The sequence below is a fragment of the Lepus europaeus genome, chromosome 9, assembly GCF_033115175.1.
Source record: "Lepus europaeus isolate LE1 chromosome 9, mLepTim1.pri, whole genome shotgun sequence".
In the NCBI taxonomy this organism is placed as follows: Eukaryota; Metazoa; Chordata; class Mammalia; order Lagomorpha; family Leporidae; genus Lepus; species Lepus europaeus.
The window spans coordinates 60,110,465-60,134,610 of NC_084835.1; the positions used below are offsets into that span (position 1 = coordinate 60,110,465).

At 46.4% G+C, this 24,146-nt stretch overlaps 1 protein-coding gene and 1 pseudogene across 2 annotated transcripts in view; one reads left to right on the top strand and one right to left on the bottom strand.

Annotated features, from left to right (window-relative positions):
* The window catches only part of PTPRM (protein tyrosine phosphatase receptor type M), an 884,602-nt gene that overhangs the window by 11,414 nt on the left and 849,042 nt on the right, over positions 1-24,146 (bottom strand). For both annotated transcript variants that reach the window (XM_062201377.1, XM_062201376.1), the window contains 8 exons: positions 22,696-22,850; positions 22,284-22,419; positions 19,633-19,782; positions 16,280-16,453; positions 14,409-14,540; positions 10,576-10,701; positions 9,227-9,390; positions 2,201-2,336 (listed from right to left, as the gene is read on the bottom strand). In XM_062201377.1, coding sequence (XP_062057361.1) covers positions 2,201-2,336; positions 9,227-9,390; positions 10,576-10,701; positions 14,409-14,540; positions 16,280-16,453; positions 19,633-19,782; positions 22,284-22,419; positions 22,696-22,850 — 1,173 coding nt within the window. The remainder of the gene's footprint in view (positions 1-2,200; positions 2,337-9,226; positions 9,391-10,575; positions 10,702-14,408; positions 14,541-16,279; positions 16,454-19,632; positions 19,783-22,283; positions 22,420-22,695; positions 22,851-24,146) is intronic.
* Positions 16,715-19,627, top strand: LOC133766687 (nucleosome assembly protein 1-like 1; annotated as a pseudogene).

Below are 24,146 nucleotides of genomic sequence, written 5' to 3' on the forward strand. Positions count from 1 at the left end.
GAACAGGGGGCTTTGACCACTAGCTCCCTTCAGGTCCAGCTACCAGAGTCTCCATTCATTTTAGGAAGAATTGCTCCTGTCCAGTCATTTGCATCAGTGACTTGGAAAAGGCCCTGTTGTTTCTGCCTAGGAAAATTCCCGAGGGATGAATGCACAGAGAGCCAGTGAAGGAAAGGCCTGGTAGGGTCTGCTGCTAATAACTTGCTTAATTCAGGCTGTAGCAAGAAGGAAATGGCATTTCATTTTGGATCAAGGTCAGCCTTAACCTAAGGAAAGGACAAAGTTTGGAAGCTGCACATCTGTCCCTGGTGTGGTGAGGTTAAATTCCAAATGAAGTCACGGTCAGCGCACTAAATTCATGCCTTTGTATCCATCCTCTGCCAGCCTCTGACCCATGCCGCACCCCCTCAGGCCTCCCTTGCCTGCAAGTCTGCTTTTAGCTCACTTGCTCCCTGCCCCCTGTGGGTGTCAGGGAGGGACTCAGTTCTCAGCTCACTCTAGAAAAGGCTGCACGCTGGACACACTGGTTGGCCTTGCAGCCCATCCACTGAAGCCTGGTAGTCCACCAGGGGCCCTGGGGGCAGTGCTGGGCATGGGCGAGTATTAGCCATCCCGGAGATGCTGACGCATGGTGCCTACTCGTCTTCCTCTCAGTTCACACAGAGTACGCCCAAGAGTTCATGGATAAAAGTGAATTAAAAAATAGGGTGATCTTAGTGGGGGGGGGGGGTTTGAAATCCATGCTTCTTGTTCATAAGATGCATGTTCCTTCAGCTTTCTGAAGATCCCCTCAAGTATGTAACTGACTGACAGGTTGTGAAGGCCTCATCCCCTGTAGGCACCTCCCCTATCAATTGGTATCTCTGTTCCCTCTGAAGATTCTAGAACACCTCCACAAAACAGCATTACCTTCCTGTTGGAACACCTCAATCAGCTACTGTGATGTCTAGTTTGTCAAAGTAAAACCCAAGGAAGTCAGGCATCTTGTCCGAGGACACCTCAATGGCACAGTTAATGTGGCTCGGGTCACCTAAGTTTGGTGGGTAACAGCGTGGAGACAGGGCTTCCTGTGGGCTCCTCACGGCTGCATGGGCTTGGCGCCACAGACACCAACGTGGTAACTACGGACAGTGAGAGTGTGCACCTGGCCAGAGGCATCCTTCTGCCAAATTCCCAGCCAGCACCAGGCTCCCTGGCCATAAAACAGCTCGTCAAGCACAGGACACGTGACTGGGGACAGCAGCTGCCCATGGAGAGTAGGCTGTGCTGAGTGGGACTTGACCATGTCCCAGGAGCTGACTGTCACCAGGATTACCCAACACTGCTATAATGACTTTTCTGTTCACAGATGGAGACTATAGCTACTTCCTCAATCAACTCAAATCACAACTCTCTTTAGTCGCTTTATTTTATTTTAAACTTCAACCCCACCCCTGCAGTGTCACAGATGGGGCAGCTTTTGAACCTTGTCTGCCTGGACCATCTCTTCCTCCCTCTCCCCTGCCCCAGGTCATCCTCCCGACCTTGGCTTGGTCCTCCTGCTTCCTTCAAACCCTTCTTTTGCTCCCAGGGAAAGGACAAAAACCTAATCTCCTCCTTTAAGCTGTTCTCCTAGTCTTGAGTCACAGTGGTTGGCATTTCAACAGCTCCACATAAAAAGATTTCACGAACTACTCTAATAATTGCACAAGGCCCTTTGTTTCTCAACTCCTTTAATGCTTTTCTCAGCTATGGCCACCGTAATTAAATGCAATATTCTGGATGTCAAACTAAAATTCACAGCTTTGATACATATTAGGCGATTAAGCTATTTATAAAATCTATAATTTGAAAATCTGGCAGTTTCGTGTGCTATGATTATTTCTCCTCTGTGAAGACGAAGTGCTTAGCCACGTGGAGGGCTCTGCCAGGAAGAGAAATTAATAAGGATGTGCACTTGTGAGTTTCAGCTATTTCCACATTTCAGAGGAGGCGAGACCAAGTCTCCGAGTGAAAACACGAAGAGGCACAGTGAGGAAAGGGGAGGGAGCAAAGTGGGACAGGCGAAATGAGTGCCCCATGCTTCTGCGACCCAAGCTCTTCCTTTGTGAGCTGATGTCACAGCAGAGCCGGGAGCTGCACAGACATCCCCCTCCCCAATCAAGCTAAACCAAGGACGCCCCACAGATGGGACGGGGATGGGGTGGGGGCAGGGTCCTACCAGGAGATCCACCATGTTGGGTTTGTTGTTCCTCAGCGTCTTCACCGCGTGGAAGACGTCCACGCTTCTCTGGTGTCGAAGCATCTCACAGACGATGCTGATGGCACAAAACGTGCCACTGCGGCCGCCGCCGTTCCTGTCACAAAAGACATCAGGTGGTTGGCTCACCTGTGATCTGTGGGACCGCGCACTCTAAGCCCCCGTGGAGCAGTCATGATGCAGGGCGTGGTGGCCAGGTGAACTCGTCGCCTGGGTCAGCTCCTCTCTGCAGGGGTGGGGAACATCCAAGGCCTGTGCAATCCTTTGGTCTGGTCTTCCCAAGAAAACCACAAGTGCAACTCAAAGTTCAAGACATCTATACAGCAGGCTCATTTTAAACTTGGTAATTGTGCATTGTCTGCAAATGATGGTTTACATATCCAAATGGCTTTTGGCAGAAGAATGGGTTCCCACCCAAAGCAAAGAGAACAGATTAGCCAAGAGTTTGGTCCTTGGTCCACCTGTCAGGAAGTCCTTCCTCTGCTTCATGTTAGCCCTAGAGTTCATTACCTGATAAAGCATCTTGTAAGAACCCACAGCAGAAAGCTTTGGGCCAGTGAGTACCAGCTCATCAAATGCCAGCCAGGAAAACTGGTGACCAGAGGGTTCAAAGACATACCAGGCCTTAAAATAGAATCCATCTGTATTTCATTAGCTCTAAAACATAAAGGCTCTTGTTAAAGAAAATTTTTGATTGTGAATTAATTCTAAATGTATAGGAGTATTGCCAAACTAGCCTAGCAAGTTCCCTTGTATGTCTAACTTCCTGGATGTGAATGTCTTATTTAACCCTAGCTGGCACAACTCTGCTGAGCTGCAGACCTCAGCCAAATTCCATCAGTTGCCTTTTTCTAGCTCTAGGAGCCAACTCAGGAGCCCACCTTGAATTGAGCTGTGGTGTCCCTGTGGCCTCCTCCACCTGGGGCCGTGCCCCAGCCTTTCCTTGTCCTACTTGACTTTGACACACCTGAAGAATGTGCTCAGGTATTCTGTAGCCTGTAAAATGCAGAACGTAGAACGTGGCAGAGTAGCCGTGGTCCCCAGCTACCACTTGCGAGTCACTACAAGGTGCAGAGTGCCGACTGCCTCTTCATCTAGGGAATGTCTGTGACCTCGTACACTTGGAGGTGAGGTTGTACGTTCCTACAAGGAAATCTCAGCATCCTTGAAGGGGCTCACGATGCTGAGCTGCCTATGCTGATGTTAATCCCGCTCACTTCCTAAGATGGGGTCTGGCTGGATTTTTTTTTTCTCCGCAAAGTTATCACCTTTCTCTTTGTGGTTAATGCATCTATTGGAGGAAGATATTTCAGGACTGTGCAAATATGTTGTTCTTGTTTTCTGTTCACTGATCTTTGCATCCATCGGTGGATCCTCTGTGCAATAATGAGGACTATCATGTTTGCTTAAGGGTGGTTGTCTGTGTCCCCCTGTCCTCAACATTCTACCATAAGAGAGCTGCCTCTTCTGCCCCATTGAAAAAGGCTTTTTTATGATTCTATTATTTACGATAGACTCACACTGCTAATTCATTGCATGAGCTAAAATTCAACCGTATCAGGATTTATCTTGTTGCTCATATTGCTCCAGCTTTGGCCAACAGCAGTCCCACAAGGCTAGACCTGTGTTCTTAGGACAAGCCTGCCTCCTTTCTGAGCGTCTCTCTACTTCCTGGAACCACAAGATGTATCAGGCTCATCCTATTATCCCTGAACCAGCTCTAGCATCAATGCCTGCACCAAGGAGCAAAAGGAAGTTTTACTTATTTAGAAAGATGAACATAGTACCACTGTCATACTTAAAATAAACAAATGTTACTGGCTTAATACAGTCAAGCTTCTAGTCAGATTCCCCAGATAGTTTCTTGTTGCTTTTTAAAAATGTTCATCTGAGCAAAGTCCACACATTGCATTTAAGAAATGTATTCTAATTCATAGGTTCCTCTTTGCTATTTTTTTTCCTGGAGTTTATTTGTGTAGGAAATGGGTTCAGTGCTAGAGCCCCACATTCTGGGTTTTTCTCCCTCATTGCACTGTTGTGATATCATCTATCATGTTGTTCTCTACTCACGTGCATCCTGGGAACTGATGGTTAGCTCCGTGCCTTGGTCAGGATTCAGGATTTATTTATTGAAATATGGAGACCTTACAGGGGTATTCCTAAAGAGGCAGTACAAGGCATCTGGTTGTCACTTGTTTGTGATGGGTTTGAATGGCAGTCTGATCAATAAAATTCCAAACCAGTTTTTAAATAAACCAACTATAGGAAAGTCCTTGGATGGTAAGCAGGTAACTCAGTGAACTTTGACTGCTGCATACAGCATACACCAATCACTATCCAGGTCCAGATACAGACCGGGGTTAGCACCCTGGGGCCTACCACTTGCTTCCTCCTCATCGATACCATCAGAACCACCAGAGAGAACCTCTGCTCACACTTCTGCCACCAGGAGTTTCTTTTGTTTTTGAACTTTGTACAGATGGAATCACATGGTATATACTCTCCCCAGTCTGTGTGAGAATCACTCTTGTTGTTGTATCAGTTTATTCTTTGATATGAAGAAGTCTACTGAGCTACTGTGTTATTCATTTATCCAACAGCTGCTGAAGTTCTGGGCCGTTTCCAGTTTTCAGACTTGAGTATTATGAGTAAAGCTGCCATACACGTGTCTTGTGTTCTGTGAGCCAGTTGTGTAGTGTATTCCTAGGAAAGAATCATACAGCTTGGAGACTATGCACGAGTCCGCCCCAGCAGGTGCTGGCATACCGTTGGCACAGTTTGGCTGTATAATAAATGCTTCCTAACAACAGTGCAGGAGATTTCCAGTTAATCCCAAGTTCACCAATACTGGTGCTACCATTTGTGTGGCTACAAATTTCAGCCATTCTGATGGGTTTGTGGTAGTATCTGATCCTGGCTTCAATATATATTTTACTAAAAACTAATGCTAAGTACCTTTTCTACATTTATTGGCTATTTGGATATCCTTCCGTTCTTTTTTCTTTAAATGAAGTTCCTGTCAATTGTGCCCACTGGAAAAACTGTGTTACCTGTCTTTCCTGATGACTGTCAGTATTTGTCACACAATTTGGTGCTGAGTCCTTTGAAACGTATCACAATGTGTCTCCCTCTTGTCATTGTCTTTGAGTGAGCAGAAGGGCTTCATTTGAATAAGAATCAGTCAGTCAGTCTTTCTGCTTATGGCCAGTGTTCTGTGTCCTGCTTTCCTGAGTCTCTGATGACCTTGTGGACATGAAGGTTTTCTACTGTGTTTTCTTCCAGAGGCTTTAGAGTTTTACTTTTGGTCTGTGACTCACCTGGAACTACGTGCTATGAAAAAGTTATGCTTTGATTTAAAATTTCTTCCGACAATAAGCTTATCTTTTAGTTCCATTTCTGTGAACTTTTTGGAGTAGCCTGTGCGCCTGTTTCTCCCTATCAGCTGCCGGTAGTTCTTGATGATCACTGTCTGCATACGTTATTTTCATCAAGCGTTTCCAAACGGTGATGCATCAATTCTATTCATTCATTCTGGTCTGAATAGCTAAGAAATATGCATATTGGAAAAACAACCAAAACTTGTTTATTTGCACACTTTGAGTATCTGGGGCTCAGGGAACCTTTCCATTCCTGCAGGTCTGTTCTGAGCAGGACACCTGCCCACAGCCATTAGGTGGCGCTATACTATGCCGAATGCAAGGCCCTTCCTTCAGCGAAGAGGAGTTAATGTGGTTTCAAAGCTGGCCAGTATTGGTGGATCCCTGTTTACACTAACTTCACTTCTTTCAACTGACACACACACACACACACACACAATCTGAGATTTACAAATCTCAACAGAAATAAACATTCTCATCAGGCCTGGGTATCACACCCACAGTGAGGCCAGGAGTGAAGAGCCAGGGGAGGTTTCAAGGGGCAGGGAAGTGGCAGAGGGCAGAAAGAACAGATGCCCACCCGGCCTGGTTGAGCTGAACAGTGGCCACTGTGGGACACCACCCAGACCAGCGATGGCAGTGTTCAGGGCCACAGCTGTCTTTTGGAAGAGTGTAGGCACGAGGGGCAGTGACCTAGGGGGGGTCTTTGTTATCTTCTCTGCAGGCCTATCCTGGTGCCCCAGCTCCCTCCATCACTGATCAGTCCTGTGGACTAAAGCCTTGGCCCTGTGAGACAGCCTCTAATCTCAGGGGCTAAGACACGTCTCAGCTCCAGATGCTGGGGTCTCCAGACAAAGGCAGAGTTAGTGTTTAAAAAAAAAGACAAAAAAAAAAAAAAAAAAAAAAAAACCTCCAAAATCCTACAGGTTGAACACCCGTGAAGTAGAACACGATTTTTTTCCCTGCTGAGATTCTATCCAGTTAGGATGGGGAACCTGCTACTTATTCTGATCAGAGGTTATACGAGGGCATTTCAAAAAGCTCATGGAAAATGGAATTAAAAAGAAAGTTTATTTTGGTGTAAAATATCTTTGAAATCCATGTGTGACATTTTCTTTTTTTTTTTTAAAGATTTATTTTATTTATTTGAAAGAGTTAGAGAGAGAGAGAGAGGGAGACAGAGAGAGAGGTCTTCCATCCATTGGTTCACTTCCCAAATGGTTGCAATGGCCAGAGCTGAGCTATCTGAAGCCAGGAGCCAAGAGCTTCTTCTCCCATGTGGGTACAGGGGCCCAAGGACTTGGGCCATCTCCTACTGCTTTCCCAGGCCATAGCAGGAGCTGGATCGGAAGTGGAGCAGCTGGGGCTTAAACCGGTGCCCATATGGGATGCCGGCGCTTCAGGCCAGGGCTTTAACCCACTGTGCCATAGCGCTGGTCCTTTTCCATGAGTGTTTTGAAGACTCTTTGAATCATGACTTAGAGAAGCTAAAATGGGGCATGAATTATTAACTAAAACCTTTTTGGAATTTTCTACACAGAGATTAAAACATTAAAAAATATTTTTTATTTGAGTGGCAGAGGAGAGGGCGGGAGACCTCCCATCTGCTGGTTACCTTCCCCAATGCTTGTGGACCGGCAGAAGCCAGGAGCCTGGAACACCTTGCATTTAATGTGGGTGACAGGGGTCCAAGTACTTGAGCTGTCACCTCTGCCTCCCAGGGTACATTTTAGCAGGAAGCTGGAATTGAGGATTGAAGCTGGGTATCCAATCCAGGCTTTCCAATGTGGGATACTCAACTAGGCCAAATGCAGCCCCTCCCCAGAGAGGCCAGAATGTACTGAGCCCAGGAGAAGGAAGTGGGAGAATCAGTAAATAGACTTCCAGAGGACAGAGGACTGGGACTTCCGACTCACAAGCACGAGAGGAGTTGCCCAAGACCCTTTCCAAGAGAACACACGTTTCCTGCACCAGGAGACACCCTCACCATCTGATCCAGTGAGAGGCAGAGGCTGGGGCTCCGGGAGAGGCTCGGAGGGCGGCAGGTAGGAGCAGCACTACAGGAGCTCCAAGAGTTGAGGGTACCCATGGCCTCAGCCAGACCCATCACTGCACTAGGGACAGTCTGCTCAGAGTAGAACTTCGATTTGCTTTCAATTTGGGAGAGATCCTATTGTGTGCTTCTAATGGCACTGAGCAGTGACATTCATTTTATAATTTAAGTTTCCACACATTCTCTAAACATCTTCCTTAGCCGCCATGACTTTTTAATTGCCTGTTCCATTAAGCCAATCCCAGCTGGTTGATTAGCTACGTATCACTGCCAATGAGAAAACACAGGTGAGAGTGCTTTGGAAAATCTGATATTCTCTATTCAGCAGCTCTCAATCTGGGCTGCCCAAGGAAATAATCGAGGAGTTTTAAAGAGAAAGGTGAGTTTTAAAGAGAAAGCATTTAATAGGTTTGGGTTTGGCCTGTGGGTGGGCTGATTTATCTATCTATCTATCTATCTATCTATCTATCTATCTATCTATCTATCTATCTATCTATCTACCTACCTACCTACCTACCTACCTATTTTTAAGCTCCCCATGACTCTCAATGTGCTGCCGAGGCTCTCATGTCTTAGCACCTGTTAAAACTGCCCGCCTGGAAGCCACACTTTGCTGGCTCTAACCAAATCCTCTCCACATTTCTTGGAAAAAAAAAAACTCTCCTAAAAACCACACACACGCATACACACACACTCACACTCACACTCACAAAGGGACAGCTTCTTTGAAACCTCTGATGTGATTTCCAGTAGAATTACTGAATAATGTGATGGCCAACTGGCCTTGGCTGGGTGGGAGGGAGTCTGCATTTGTAGCCTTTGCCAATTTCCACAGGTGATACTTCCGCTGTAGATGCCTTTGAGTTACCAGGAGTTTAATGACCAGCTCAGAAAATTCCTGAAAGTTAACAGTGGGCTCTCTAGAGCCAGGTGAGCTCACTGAACCTGCTCAATTGGTTTTTCTTCTTCTTTTGGGCAGGGAGCAGTCCCAAACGCAGGACCAATGCTTATTTTTCTAACAGTGACACATCCCCTGCTGTGGGCTGATTATGTCCTCTACAAGCTGATGGACTGTTAAATAAATCCTCAAACTCACATGTCAGTGGGCCTTTGGGAGGTGATTAGGGGTTAGATGGGGTCATGTCCCCACGATGGCACTGGAGGAGGTGAGACCTAAGCCAGCAGCTGAGTCTGTGTTGCCACACGCGTGTGCACCACGTTGAGATGCAGCACGAGGCCTTCACCAGGGGCTGGCACCATGCTCTTGAACTTCCCAGTCTCCAGAACCAGGTGTCAAATCAACTGCTGCTCTTTACAAATTCCTGGCTCTCAGGCATTTTGTTACAGCAACAGCAAACGAAGCGAGGCACCACCCAGGTGCCAAAAATACCTAACATTGTTTCCTACAAAAACCAATTGAACCTCCATGAGGTACTGATCATCCCCTTTCCCCGAGACTCACTTATTTCTTTTCCAAGGACAGGGAAACACCAAACAGGGAGCTGGGAGGTGAGAGCCGCCGGTGGGGCCTCGGCTGCTCCTCCAAGGGGCACTTACAGGCAGTGCACGACTGTGCGGCCTTCACCGCCGTTGTATTCCTCCTGCCACTTGTCCACTTGGCGAATGAGCTTCAGGAAGGAGCGCTTGGACACCGGTGTGTCCCTGTACATCGGCCAGCCCAGGAACTGGAACTGCTGCACCATCCGATATCCATCTTGGGGCTGCAGAGAAGTGGGCAACAATGTGGGGGAGTGCAGGGGAAACAGGCAGTGCTTAGTTCGGGGCCTTGCAGGGGGCTGGTCCCACTTAGTTCATCTTCTTGTCAAAGCCAGACTTCGTTCAAGGACAGTCCTAGCTACATGTAACACAGGCGGCAACTCTAGCCCAGAAGGGCCAAAGGATTTGTAATCCTGAGCTGGGGTGGAAGACCTGGTATTGGAGAGGACAAGCCAGACAGGGGCCATGCTGAGTGCCTACTGGCTGGCAGAAGCCCAGTGAGAAATAACACACAACACAGCACTACCCTCATTGGGTGTCTAAGTGGGAAACTGGCTACACTTTCACTACAGGTGAATTGCTAAGGGAAAGGATGCTAATTTGGAGATGTCTGTGGGCCAGTGTGGTGGAGCTGACACTGTGCTTCCCTGTGCGTGCCATATGGCTTGCAGTACTGATGTGAGTCTTGGTAGGGTACTGGTAGCTGACTAATCTGTAGTCTAGACTACACTGAACTGCAGGATTCAAAACAGTGGTGCTTAGCTCACGTTAGGAAAGCAACAATGGCTCTGACTCAGCCGCGGTTGAGGCGCTCACCCTCCCCACCAAGCTGGCCACACAGCCTCTCGAGGTCAGCAGACACAAACTCCACTTGGATGGGGCCATGTGCCTGTGCACACAGCCTCTCCTCTGCCTCAGCCCCCCTTTCTCCCAGCCCTCAGGCTCAGTCCCTGGGTTCCTTTGTCTTTTCTGTCTCACACTGGATGCCTTCCATTCAGTCTCGTGGTCTGGAATATCCCCAGCATTCCAGGAAGTCACACATGTCTCTCTCTCTCTAGCCCGGACCTCCCCTGTACCTGGTCCTCCCACAGTCAGGGCCTACCTGATATCCTCACATATCACAAACCAGCATGTCCACAACTGAACTTCTGACCCTCCCTCCATGCAGGGCTCCCGCCCCAAGCCATCCTCTGACAACCACAGCCTTTCACAACGCAGTAAAAGTCCATTCCGCTGTTTTGGGTCTCGGGAGAAAAGTCTACTTAATTCTCTGCAAGAGAGAGAGATGGAATATTCCAGCCCTCCCCCCGCCCCCCCAGCAGTGACTGACCTAAAGTGGGCTCTCTAAAATCCCATGAGTGACAAAAGAAGGAAAGCACAGTAACCGCGACGCCGGCCCCGCCTCTTACTCTGGCTGCATTATAAATACGGAATATCCTGCTGATGATGTCCTCTTCGAGGTCAGCAGACACAAACTCCACTTGGATGGGGCCATGCCTGTGCACTCCGTTTTCTGGCCAGTACTGCGGACACAGCTGAATTCAAGACACAGCAACACAAAGTTCATCGTCAGAAGAATGTTAGTTCTTTTTTTTTTTTAGAAGAATCTTAGTTCTAACAGCCGAGGCCACGCCAGTATCCACACTCAGGAACTCCTACGACTTCACAGATTTCCTCCATTGCTCTCCCTCCTCCCTTCTGCTAGCCAAGTGGACTTTACAACTTTCTCTGGCTGTTCTCAGTTGCACCTGTCCTTCTCCTGGGACCTTTTTCTTCATTTTCTCAGAAAGCATCATTTAGCCACAAACCATGCAGCTTTCCAAGAAGGTCATCACGATGCCACTCAACACGTCCCTTTGAAACCTGTCTTCTGTGTGCTGAAAGGAACCCTTAGCAGGCCTTGGCGGGAGGGTGGGGGAGGATTCGCTGTCAGGACGTGAGTGAATAAGATACGTCAACTGCACACAGAGCTGTGGACACGGGTCCTCCTCTGGCTGGGCCTGCATGGTAATTTACAGTCACCTTTGGGAATCAGGCTGCTTGGTGACAAGACCGAGGACTGTTGACAGTGTCGGGGTTACCTTTTCATGCTGGTCCAAAGCCTCACAGCTGAGATCTAGGAAACCCAGTGTAACCGAGTAATTGGTTTGCTGTTTGACCCGGAAGCGGTTTTAATTAAAAACCCACTTTCCTAGAGTCTCATAGTGAATGTACTGGCGACAACCAGGAAACTAGCACTTGTGCCCAAATGTTAACGCGTGGGCATTGCCTTTGCCACCAGCCCTAAAAACTTGGAGACAACTGGGTGGGAGGAACTCGTAAGACTTTTTTTTTTTTTTTTCCCAAAAAACCTTTTTTAAATCTCTGAAACCTTAATAGGCATTTCAAGTTTGAAATTAAATTTCCTTTGGGACTTGGCTGAGTGACATTTTTTGGAGCAGTGTTTAACTTTTGTCTTTCTGAGTTACCTGACAGACTGATGGCATATGGGGAAGCAAGAGGGGAACAATTCATTATTTTACAACCTGTTTCTCTTGGGCCGAAAGCAGATGAAAAACGTAGCACTTCATTCTGAGCAAAATGAGGTACCAGAAAAGGAGAACCCGTGGTTGAATTTCTTTTTGTTTGATGGCTTTTATTTTCCAAAGGATCTAAAATCTCATTGTCAAAGGTTGCAAAGGTTGATTTATATCCAAGATTGCAAGGTAAGTTTTCAGTGAACAGTGAGTCAACTGAAACAGCCATGTCTCTCTCCATTATAAAGAAGTTAAAGGTTTGAACTTGATGATGAAGAATGAAAATGGGATGGCTAAGGAACATTTTATGTCAGCTACATTTATAGCATTTTGGAAATTACATTAATTTTATTTATTTATTTTGACAGGCAGAGTTAGACAGTGAGAGAGAGAAAGAAAGAAAGGTCTTTTTCTGTTGGTTCACCCTCCAAGTGGCCGCTAGCCAGGTGATCCTAAGCCAGGAGCCAGGTGCTTCTTTCTGGTCTCCCATGCGGGTGCAGGGCCTAAGCACTTGGGCCATCCTCCACTGCCTTCCCGGGCCACAGCAGAGAGCTGGACTGGAAGAGGAGCAGCCGGGACAGAATCCAGCACCCCAACCGGGACTAGAACCCGGGGTGCTGGCGCTGCAGGCGGGGGATTATCCTAGTGAGCGGCAGCACCGGCCTACATTAATTTATTTTAAAACAATGCCTCCATGAAAGTTTTCCTTTCTTAACAGCACTTCCTGGTGACAAGTTATTAAGTGGCAAGCTCATGTTTATTTTCTTTTTGATACCTTTGGGTACCCACTGTTAACATTAAAAAGGCACAAGGATGGGAGGCCAAGAAGATGGTACTAGAAGTCATAACGTGTACCTTGGAACTGCTGTGCCCATTTTTCTACTGGCTGAGCTAGCTTTGTTTTCTGTTTGCTCTCTCAATTCAAGTGCCTGATCAAGAACTTGTCACTTACAACAAAGAAATATGAATAGCCTGGGCTGGCGCCTGGCTCTTGGCACACCACATGCTACACTTTGCCCAAGGAAACGGTGTAGAAAATGGCTTAAATGGTGCATAACACGTCCACGAACCAGACCTATAAATACTTAAAATAGTTGAGTGCTAGTCTTGTATAGTTGCAAAACCTTTAAGTTCAAATGCTCAGTTTAGTGCTCGCTAAAAGACTGACTCCCAAGAGCCTCCCTTCTCTCACTCTGAACATCGGCAGTGTCTGCTGAATAGAATTGGAGTCTTTTTGTCTCTCCAACCGCCAGTCAGCCAAGGCTTGGTGGCAGTCCAGATAGTTTGGGTTTAGAATGTAGCTTTAGAATTCAATGTTCTTGTTCTAAAAGAACATGCTAGAATCACTGATGTCCACTAAGATGAACAAAAATAGTGTATTACTGCATTGCAGTATTCATATTAGGAAGAAGGAAGAATGGTTCTAAATGAAGAACAAGCTTCTTGTCCTGCAACCCTCTGTGACCAAAGAATCTTGAATGAGTGGGATTCGACCCATGGCGCTGTAAGAAACTCAGGATCCTGGGTTCTATTCTGAGCAGTGTCTCGGAAGTGGCCTGAGACGCTGGGCCTGCTGTCTTCATAAATGGCTGCAGCACAGGATAAGTGGGGAGGAACTGCAAAATATTTAAGCTTCTTATGCCAAAAGGATGAGATGAGAACCAAGATTACCCATTGTTATTTCTTTAAGTTTCAGATGTGAGCCTTAGCAATCTAACGTAGTGCCTCAAACATAATGAATAACCCTTGCAGAACTGAATTCACATCGGGGTCATGGACGGGAGATAGATGGCCACAAAATGGATTTTTGGAAGGAAATATCTATCCAGTATGAATGCTGAACTATTTCAGATCTTTGTTGTTGTTGTTTTCTTTAAGAATTTGTTTCTACTAGATAGGAAATTAATTCCATTCCAGAACAAGTTGTTCGTAACACCCATGAAGTTCAAGTTTTCCATAGTGCCCTCTGTCGTGGGTGAAGTCTGTGATGAGGATAACTTTAGCTTGGACACTGCTAGTGTTCACCTGACAATGCCCTTTAAGAAGGCACACCTCCCCCATTACTAGTATCAAGTCATCCCTGTCCCATTCCTTCTCTTTTTCTGTTTAAGAGGAGCTACACAAAAGCCCCATTTAGCGTCCCCAGCTTCTCTTATTTCCAAGTCCCAGTTTTACAACATCTCCACCAAAGAGCTGGCAAAACTAACTGCTGTCCCTTACACTCGCTTGCCTTCTCTACTGCCCCTATCATGTTGGTCTCCACTTGCAGGCTCCAGGGAGCAGGCCAGGATGCACAGACACCCCCGGGACAGGAACAAAGGTTACAGCAAATGCCAACATCCTTTCTCCACTGTCCCCTGGTTTGCCTGCTGTGCTTGTGGATCTGTGGTGTTCAGGTTCCTGGCCAGCTTTGACTTTTCTATGACCTTGGACCCCTCCAGTAGGAATTTCCATCTCCTGCGGACAGCCCTAGTTAAACCCTCTCCTGTTCTGTCACTTCCACAATCTACTATTTCAGCTTGTCTTTTTGGTTTGCACTGACTTATTGCTCTAGCCCCTCATTCCACCCAATTTTTTAACACTTGTTTTTCAGCATCCCCAGTTCTCAATGCTCAACTGGAACTGGAGACCTAGCTTGGGGCCTGCATAGCTCAGTGTGTAAACAAAGCACACATGGCCTTGACCCTGGAACAGGAGCTCTGCCTGCAAGAATTCCCTGGTCTCACCTGGGCAGGATCCACATCGTTTAGCATAACAACTGACGTGCAGTGATAATCCAGGGCCAGTCTCCAGAAGTCTTTGACTGTGTTTGGCAAAGGATGCTGGGTGACTATAAAAGCCGAAGGCTGTTTGTAGCTCTGCAAACACAAGCAAGAAAGATCCACATGTACCCACGAAAATATGAAGAGAGGAAGCTCAGTTATCTCTGCACGTGGAAACATGTGGCACAAAAGCTGGACATAAATAACAATTGCTGAATTCTATCACCATTGGTCAACATCAACATAGACCAAATAGAAACTTATCTGCAGAATAACCATGGGAATCAGTTCTTACTTTGAGAACAAGAGAACTTACTATCTCTTTTTTTGACAGATAGAGTTAGACAGTGAGAGACAGAGACAGAGAGAAGGGTTTTTCTTCCATTGGTTCACCCCCCAAATGGCTGTTATGGCTGGAGCTATGCCAATCCAAAGCCAGGTGTTTCCTCCCGGTCTCTCATGCAGGTGCAGGGGCCCAAGCACTTGGGCCATCTTCCACTGCCTTCCCGGCCACAGCAGAGAGCTGGACTGGAAGAGGAGCAACCGGGACTAGAACTGTTGCCCATATGAGATGCTGGCGTGCAGGTGGAGGATTAACCAAGTGAGCCACGGCGCCGGCCTGGAACTTAGTATCTCTTATGAATTTTTTGTATTTCTTGTAGTAGAGCATTATCAACTCTATACATAATTAAGTTACTTTATTTTAAAATTATGCATAATTAAAAGAGTTGCTTTTTTTCCTGAAACTTGTCTGTTTGTCATCTGTAAGTAGGACAGGGTTAATAATTCCTGCAAATGATACATACACACATTTTATAGCTCTAGAGGGCTTCACACAAGTAAGCACCTTTTTAGCTGATTATACAAACAGAATTAAAACTTCCATATTAGGACTGAAGATATCCATTTACCTTTCTCATCAATTGAATAATGAGAAATAAAGAGACTGACAGGAAGTAATGAGTTTTGCTTTTTTCCCCATGTTCATTACTGTCTAAATTAAGAGGAAAGGGAATTTAAATAATATTGCAAACCACATTGTCCCATGTCCCCACCATGGTGTCACATCTCTTCAGCCAGCAGGGTGAAAACTTTGGTGTTCAGAGAGTAACTGAAACACATTTCATTGATCACTACTTCCCAACTGATGGTCCGAGAGACCAAGAATGTCCACCTTGACTCAAAAACGTTTGGAATCTGAGATGCAAAAAGTTCATGGAAATGGAATTAAAAGATAACTTTACTTTTATGCAAGAAATTTTTGAAATCCATGCAAATTTTTTTTCACAATATGCACTTTCCATTAAGTTTTTAAAAAGATGTATTTATTTATTTGAAAGGCAGAGTTAGAGAAAGGGGGATCTTCCATCTGCTGGTTCACTCCCCAAATGGCTACTATGGCCAGGGCTGGTCTAGGCCGAAGCCAGGAACCCAGAACTCCAACTGGGTCTCTCAGGATCTCCATCTGGGTCTGCCACATGGGTGGCAGGGGTCCAAGCACTTGGGTCATCTTCTGCATTTTCAGGTGCATCAGTAGGGAGCTGGATCAGAAGTGGAATGGCTGGGACTTGAACCTGTGCTTATATGGGATGCTGGCTGGCCTTACATAGGCAGCGGCTTAACCTGCTGTGCCACAATGCAGGTCCCTCCATGAATTTTTGAAGACCCTGCTCATATGCATGGATTTCAAAATCTTCTGCATCAAACCAAATGAATCTTTTAATTCTACTTCTCAAGTACCCTTGTAGTTTGCATCTTACAGGGGGCACATGAGCACAAGACCCATGCCACTCCTGCCTCCCTCTTCCCAGCGGCTCCGCCTGCGAGTGGCTTACATCCATGAGGGCGGCGTTGATGTAGTTGCTGCTCTCCCCGTCGATGGTGATGAGGAAGGGCAGGCATCGGTCGGGGGGCAGGATGTCCATGCACCGGTTCTTTTCATGGTTCCGCGGCAAAAGTGCGATGCTGCAGTCTTCCACACGTAGTGTTGGCGTCACCATGTTTAGGGTCTGCGGGACACAAGAGGCACAAGACCCCCAGGCTCGTCAGTGTGGTGACAAATGACAAGACTCCATCCTTTCTTAATGGCCAAATGGTGTGAGTACATGCAATGAAACATTGCACTGTTATGCCACAACTCTGTAAAATTATTATGTGTGGATTAAAAGCACATTAAACTTAAAAAACTTAAGAGCTGTTTACTTCTGGAATCTTCCAATTAATATTTTCAGACTCTCCCTGTACTAACCACCGATTTTCTGTCTCCCAGCATGGCAGACATCGACAACAAAGAATAGTCTGAACTTGATCGAGGCTTGCATGATGTTGAAAAATAGAAGAAACTAGTGAAGAAACAAAAAGCATTTCTGCTGACAGTTCAGTTCAGATGATGCAAAATCCTCAGATTCTTGCAAGAGACTTGATGGTCTGGTAGAAATGCAACAGGATACACTGAAAGCTTGCTTTCGGTAGTTAAAAGGCAAAGAGCAGGCTCTCAAAAGCCTTCAGGTTAAATGCACAGAGGGAAGCCAAATTCTACGAGGCAGTTCACGATCTTGAAAGCACGTATGCGTTTTCTATCAGCCTCTACTTGATAAGTGATGTGAGACCAACCATGCAATTTATGAACCCATGGGAGAAGAACAGGACTGGAAATGAGCTGAGGAGGATGAAATTTTGGAGGAGTTGACAGAAAAGGCTGAGATTGAAGACGAGAAAAAGGGCTGAAGGAAAAGAAGACCCCAGAGGCATTCCTGAATTTTGGTGGGCTGTCTTGGAGAACGCTGCCTTGCTCGGTGATGTGCTGCAGGAACACCACGCACCCATCCTGGAGCCCTTGAAAGGTAGTCAAGTGACATTCTGTGAGCTTTGTCTGAGAATTTCACTCTGAACCCAGTGATGAGCTCACAAATGAAGTGTTCACAAAGACACGCAGGGTGAGGTCAGGACGGGATGATCCTGACCCCTTTTTCTTTTGATTCACCAGTGGGGTAGGGGTGCCAGGTAGATTGGAAAAGAGGAAAGAATGTCACTTTGAAAACCATTAAGCAGCCGTGGAAACACAAGGGACCTGAACAGCTCGTGCTGCGGCTAACAGTTTCCAGCGGCTTTTCTTTCATTCGCTTTGTGCCCTGGAAGCTCCTGACAGTGAAAATCTGGATGATGACGCTGACGCTGCCCTAGCTGTGGACACTGAACCTGGCCACTTTTTAGCCTGTGAACATGTGATCCCAAGATCGGTGTTAGACTTCACGGAGAAGCTACTGAAGGTGGGGGGTGGGGGAGGAGGGGGACGAAGAAGGGGAGGAGAGGAGGAAACTGACTTGGAAGATGACTCCAAAAAGGATCAAAACCCACAGAGTGAAGACAGCAGGGAAGAGGATGGGTGACCTCCCCCTTCCCTGGACGGGATGAATTTACATCATGTGACCAGCCAGCTCCAAGTTTTATTTATTTGCTGGTTATTATTTTATTTATTTATTTATTTTATTTATTTGCAAGTTGTTATTTGTTTGCTGGTTGTTTTTGTAGCCTAGAGTAAAAGTGTCATACAACACACACATACACACACACACACACTCATATACTCACACATACACATATACTGACACATACATACACATACACAGATACACACACACATATATATACATACACATACACACACATATATATATTTACACATGCACATATACATATACACACATACGCACACAGGTTGCAGCTGACCATGGGTAACTGAAACTGCAGAAAGCAAAAGTTCAGAAAAGTGGGGACTAGGTTTTGGGTTACATAAAACACAATGATTAAAATTAAAAGAAGAGACAGAAGGACACATCAGGAGGAGAATGGCCTGACTGAACATTTGTCTTATGTTCAGCATGTATTTATTTTAAAATCATTTATTTTCATTTTAACTGAAAGGCAGATAGAGAGGGAAAGAGGGATAAATCTTCCATCCATTGGTTCACTCAATTGGCTGCAACAGCTGAGACTGGGCCAGGCTGAAGCCAAGAGCCTGAAACTCCATCTGGGTCTCCCATGTGGTTGGCAGGGAGCCAAGTACTTGAGTTCTCATCCAAGGTACATCCCAGGGTGCACACTAGCAGGAAGCTGGACCTGGGACTTGAACCCGGACCCTCTGATTTGTGGTACAGGCATGCTAAGCAGTGTCTTAACCGCTATGCTAAATTTAAAAGTTGCAGGCTTGGGGCTGGTGTTGTGGCATGGCAGGTGAAGCCACTGTCTGTGATACCAGCATTCCATATGGGTGCCCATTTGTGTCCTGGCTGCTCCACTTCTGATCCTGCTCCCTGCTAATGTACCTGGGAAAGCAGCAGAAGATGACCCAAGTGCTTGGGCCCCTTAATGCACATGGGCGACCTAGCTGAAGCTCTTGGCTTCAGCCTACCCCATCCCTGCTGTTATGGCCATTTGGTGAGTGAACCATTGGCTGGAAGATTGATCTCTCTGTCTCTCTACCTGTCTGTAATGCTGCCTTTCAAATAAATAAATAAATCTTTTTAAAAAAAATAATAAAAAAGATGAAGACTTCCTGTAGTGGACTGCAGCATGGTCCCCTCCCCCAACATCCTGGAGTTAGATATGTATATATATACATTTATTTGAAAGGCAGAGTGACCAGGGGTGGGGTGGGGAGGGAAGATCTTCCATCTGCTGGTTTACTGCCCAAATGGATGCAACAGCCAGTTTGGGGCCAGGCTGAAGCCATAACTCCATCCAGGTCTCCTATGTGGATGGCAGGGGCCCAAGGACTTGGGCCATCTTCCACTACCTTCCCAGGCACATCAGCAGGGAGCTGGATCAGAAGCAGAGTAGTTGGGACTCAAACAAGCACTCTGATATGGGATGCCAGTGCTATAAACAGTGGCTTGTCCTGCTGTGCCCCAGTGCTGGGCCAGGCTAAAGTCAGAAGTTTCCAGCTGCACCTGTTTCCCACATGAGTGGCAGGGACCCAAGGACCTGGGCCATCTTCTGCTCCTTTCCTAGGTGTTTCAGCCAGAAGCTGGATTGGAAGCAGAGGAGCCAGGACTCACACTGGCCCTCCAACATGGGATGTCACTATCCCAAGCAGAGGCTAAACGCCAGTGACCACAAGGCCCACACCTGAGATATTTCTGAAGGAGCAAAGCGACAGCCTGTCGTCTTTCTCTTTAGCATAACTTACCCGGAATTCCTCTTTAATTTGGCTTGAGTTTGTCTGTGGATCCAGTTTGTTCATGTCATAGTACAGAGACCTGACTTGGGAGGCAGGGACAGAGGTGTCTCCACAAAGACAGGCTTCCAGGATGGCATCATGGATAAACACATACTGCTCCTGGGAAAGCAGAGAGAACAAGTCAGCGTGAGAGATCCAGACAAGCTCAGACAAGCTGGGGAGGGAAGGCAGGGTTGATGCCTCCCGTTGTTAAGATAGTGGAGACAACGCATTCTCCAGGACCTAAGGATCTGACAGACACAAGACTGGCTTTTCCAGTGCCAGTCACCCTGTTCCTCACATAGGCAGCCATCGTGTTACCCAATCAGCCACAGGTAGTAGCATCAGTGGAAGAAGAGACAAACAGGGCACCCACATGGAATAGTGGATTTAAAACTAAGCAGACACAGAGGCAAACCAGAACAAGTACTAGAATACTATAGCTGGTTAACACGCCTCTGTGTGTCTGAGCCCATGGATTTGAACCCAATACTGCCAGTGAGGAATGGGAGACTTGTACCACCAATATTGAAAAGAAGATTTGCTAACCAAATTAATAGTGCAAAGAAGGTCCAGGGAAACTTGACATACCTAGGAAGACAAACAGATCTGAATACTTGGAACTACTTATTTCATAGAAGCACTGATTAATGTGATAATCACAAAGGCTCTTACAAACCCAGAGAAGAGTTCTCATATGTATGTACAGTGAGTCCACGGTGACAGATGGGTCCTCTCATTCTGATTGGGTACTGACTTTTCCTATAGTTAATTAGGAAAGTTTTACTATAATGATTCATCATTATATGAGATTTTTTTAAAAAAGATTTATTTATTTATTTGAAAGAGTTACAGAGAGGGAGAGACAAAGAGTGAGAGATCTTTCATTCGCTGGTTCAGATGGCCAAGATGAAGCCAGGAGCCAGGCGTTTCATGTGAGTTTCAAACATGGGCAGCTTGGGCCATCTTCCACTGCTTTTCCTAGGCCATTAGCAGGGAGCTGGATTGGAAGTGCAGCAGCCAGGACGTGAACTGGCAGCCACAGGGGATACTGATTTAATTCCCAAATGCCTGGGAGCCAGGCACCGAGTCAGGGCCTCTCACATGGAAGGCAGAGACACAAGTACTTGAGCTATCACTGCTGCTTCCCAGGGTTGGCATCTAGCAGGAAGCTGGAGTCAGAGTGGAGCTGGGATTGGAGCCCAAGCTTTGATACAGGATGCACATATCCCAAAATGGCATCTTAGGTCCTGCCAAATGCCCACCCCTGTTAATTTAATTTCTATAAGTAACGAGATCTCTTGATTACCAAAACCAGACCTCTTGATTACTAAAAACCACCTCTAGAGATGAAATTAACTGAGAAACTGGGTGTGGCAACATTTGATTGACTATAAAGGACATGAAAAATATAAACAAGGAGCAGGTGTTTAACCTGGGTGTTAAGATACCTCCCATATCAAAGTAGCTGGGTTCATTCCCCAGCTACTTGTTAATGTAGACCCTAGGAGGCAGCAGATGATGGTTCAGGTGATTGGGTCCCTGCAACCCAAGTGGGAGACCCAGACTGAGATCCTAGCTCCCAACTTTGGCCAGTCTCAGCCATTAAGGGCAGGTGGGGAGTGAACCAGCAAATGGGAGTCTTTCTGTCTGTGCCACTGTCTTTTCTTGTGTCTCTCTCTGTTCCTCTCTCCCTGTCTCAAATGAATTTTAAAAATAACGATTATATCTTTATTACCTTTAAATCAAAATATTTCTACTCTTAAAAAAAAAAGAGACCATGCAAGCAGCACTTACAGCTTTGTTATTTTTATGTTAGCTAAAAAATGGGATTAGGTTTCCCAGTGGCTTTTGTAAACTTTAATGTACAATCTAAATGTATGACATTCTTATTTATTCTTCAGTCTGCTTCATGAATCATTTTCTAGGTGGTGGGTTGTAATGCTTACTTAAAACCATCAAATATCGGTTAAAAAATATGAATGTCCAAAGAGCAGGATGTAAAACTTCTCAGTAATTTAAATTCCCGACGCGGCTCGAGTTACAGGTGTCCTGTAACTAGTTGGTGCTGAGCACGCCTACCAAATGGGCAAATCCCCCTGATACCAAGCCACTGGCAGCATTTTTAGGGACAGGAGTCTGCAGTTCTTCCCGGGTCCCCTGGAGAAGAATAAAATGTTCAGAGATACCCTAAAGCCACTTGGCAAATGCCTGGCAATTCTCAGGAGTGGTCTTGCTCTGGTTCCCAGCTAGTTTAAAAGACAGGGTAAAGAGAAGCGGTATGGAAACCCTGAATGCTCCATGCACAGACTGTACTGGCCCCCCCGACACAGAAAAATTCAAAGATGTTGGCTCCCGACTAGAGATTCTGTTACCTGGCACACTCTGGATGCTTTCTGTTTATTTATGAAAGGAAAAACAAAGAGGAGGAAGCAGAGCCAGGTGAGAGGAAGGAAGGAAGGAGGAAACAGGGATTGCCAGGCAGGTCACTTGAGTCACTTTTTCGTACAAGGCATTTTGCAGAGCTAGTTGGTGAGATTCCTTTTGCCCTTGGCTTTGCGAGGAGGAGACACAGACAGTGGGGAGCAAGGCCCCAGGATGGACGGGGTGGGCTGCAGTACCTCTGTTTGCACCATGTTCACTCTCCGCGACCGCAGCTCCCGCACGCAGTTGTAGATGTCCACCACACCTTCTCTCTCAGCCATGTCCAACATGATGTCAATGACGATGAAGCAGCCAGTCCTCCCCGCACCAGCGCTGCGTGAAAAGAGGGCTCCGTCAGCCGAGGACCAGGGACCCCCATGCTCCTGCCGCTACTTCCTTTTTGCATTTTTATTAACATGAAATTCACATGCCATAAACATAATTGTTTTAAAGTGTACACTTCCGGCAAAGGGTGCATTTACAATGTTGGCGCCCATCACCTTCTATCAAGCTCCAAAACATTTTCATCAACTGTTCCCGCCTCCCTCCATGAGACCCATCCCTGGAAGCCAGGGTGCTGCTTTCAGAGGCACCCAGCACTCCGCTCACCTGCAGTGCACCACCAGAGGGCCGGCATTGGGCGGGCTCTTGGATTTGACCTGCCGGACAAATCCCAGCAGGCCGGTGGCATGGTAGGGGACCCCGTGATCGGGCCATCCGGTGAAGTGAAACTGTCTGATCTCGCGGATTTCATGAACGCCTCTCTGCATTCGGGAGCCAGCCACAACACAGAAGAGAACAACAGAAAATCAACGATGAGCAAAAGCCATGGGGGCAGGGCACAGCACCCTAAGTAGCAACCCTAGAGCCAGTGAACACAGACTTGCCGGGGAGGAAGGTCCTTCTTAGGTTGCACACGCAACTTGGAAGACTTATCAGCCTGGTGAAGATGTTTGTGGATGTGGAAGGAGAGGTGATGTTTAGACAGTGTGCTAATTAATCTACGTGTGCAATTCCGGCAAAGGGATGGATGGATTTCTTTGGTTCTTCAAAATTCCTTTCTAAAAAAGCAGACTATGTCTAAAACTTTGTGCCACTTGGATTACAGAGTGTGCTGATGGGGTGAGAATCCATACAGAAAGAGCCATAGGACTGAGACCTGAAGAAATTAAAGGACAGCTATGGGCTCAATGCCAGCTACTGAAATGCAAGACCCATCTTTCTGGTCTGCACCCTGCTGCCTCCTTGTGCTGGGTACTTGAACAGACACACACACACACACAGAGAGAGAGAGAGACTACGCATGCTCACAAACTTTGCTGGAAGAATGAATGGGGGCTACATTCCACTAGATAGATCAGAAGGGTGATCTTCACTTGAAAGCAGAGTTTTGTAGGTTTCTTTTTTTTCAATTCGGATAACATTTAACCCATTCATTCAATCACTAAAAGCCTAAAGGACTACAGTGCTCCAGGCCTGGCACATGGGCTGCAGAGACCTGAAGACACTGTCTCCTCTTCCAGTGGCCATCACAGTCTGCTTGGAGGAAGCAGGCAGATAGACAAAGGTACGCCATGGGAATCGGAGTGACTTTCTGCCGGAATTCTACATGAGATGTGCAAATTAAAGAAAGCAGGCTGCTTGTTGCTGAACTGAACGGAGGGCAGAAGGAAAGAGACTTTATGGTTGTGTTTGCTTTTAATTTACTCTTGCTTCGAGAATAACCAAGTTCATTTATACCCATCAATATGAGCCTATGTATTAAGATGAGGTTTTAAAGCAAAAAGTCTGTTTTAAAATAACAAATTCAGATCAGGGCAGTATGTAAACCTAGGATCAAATGTGACTTTGTCCCTTCTTCCTTTGATGAGCATTTACTGAATCCCATCTCTGTAGCAGGTCCAGGCGTTGGTTTTTATTACATCTTAAAAGGAAACACACACTAACCTTATCCCATTCATCATTGATCATTGTTCATAGTTAGTGGACAAAGAAATCCAGAATTTTTATGTGCTTTGAGAGATCAGAGGCAAGCACTTACAGATTCTAAGATAAGGCTT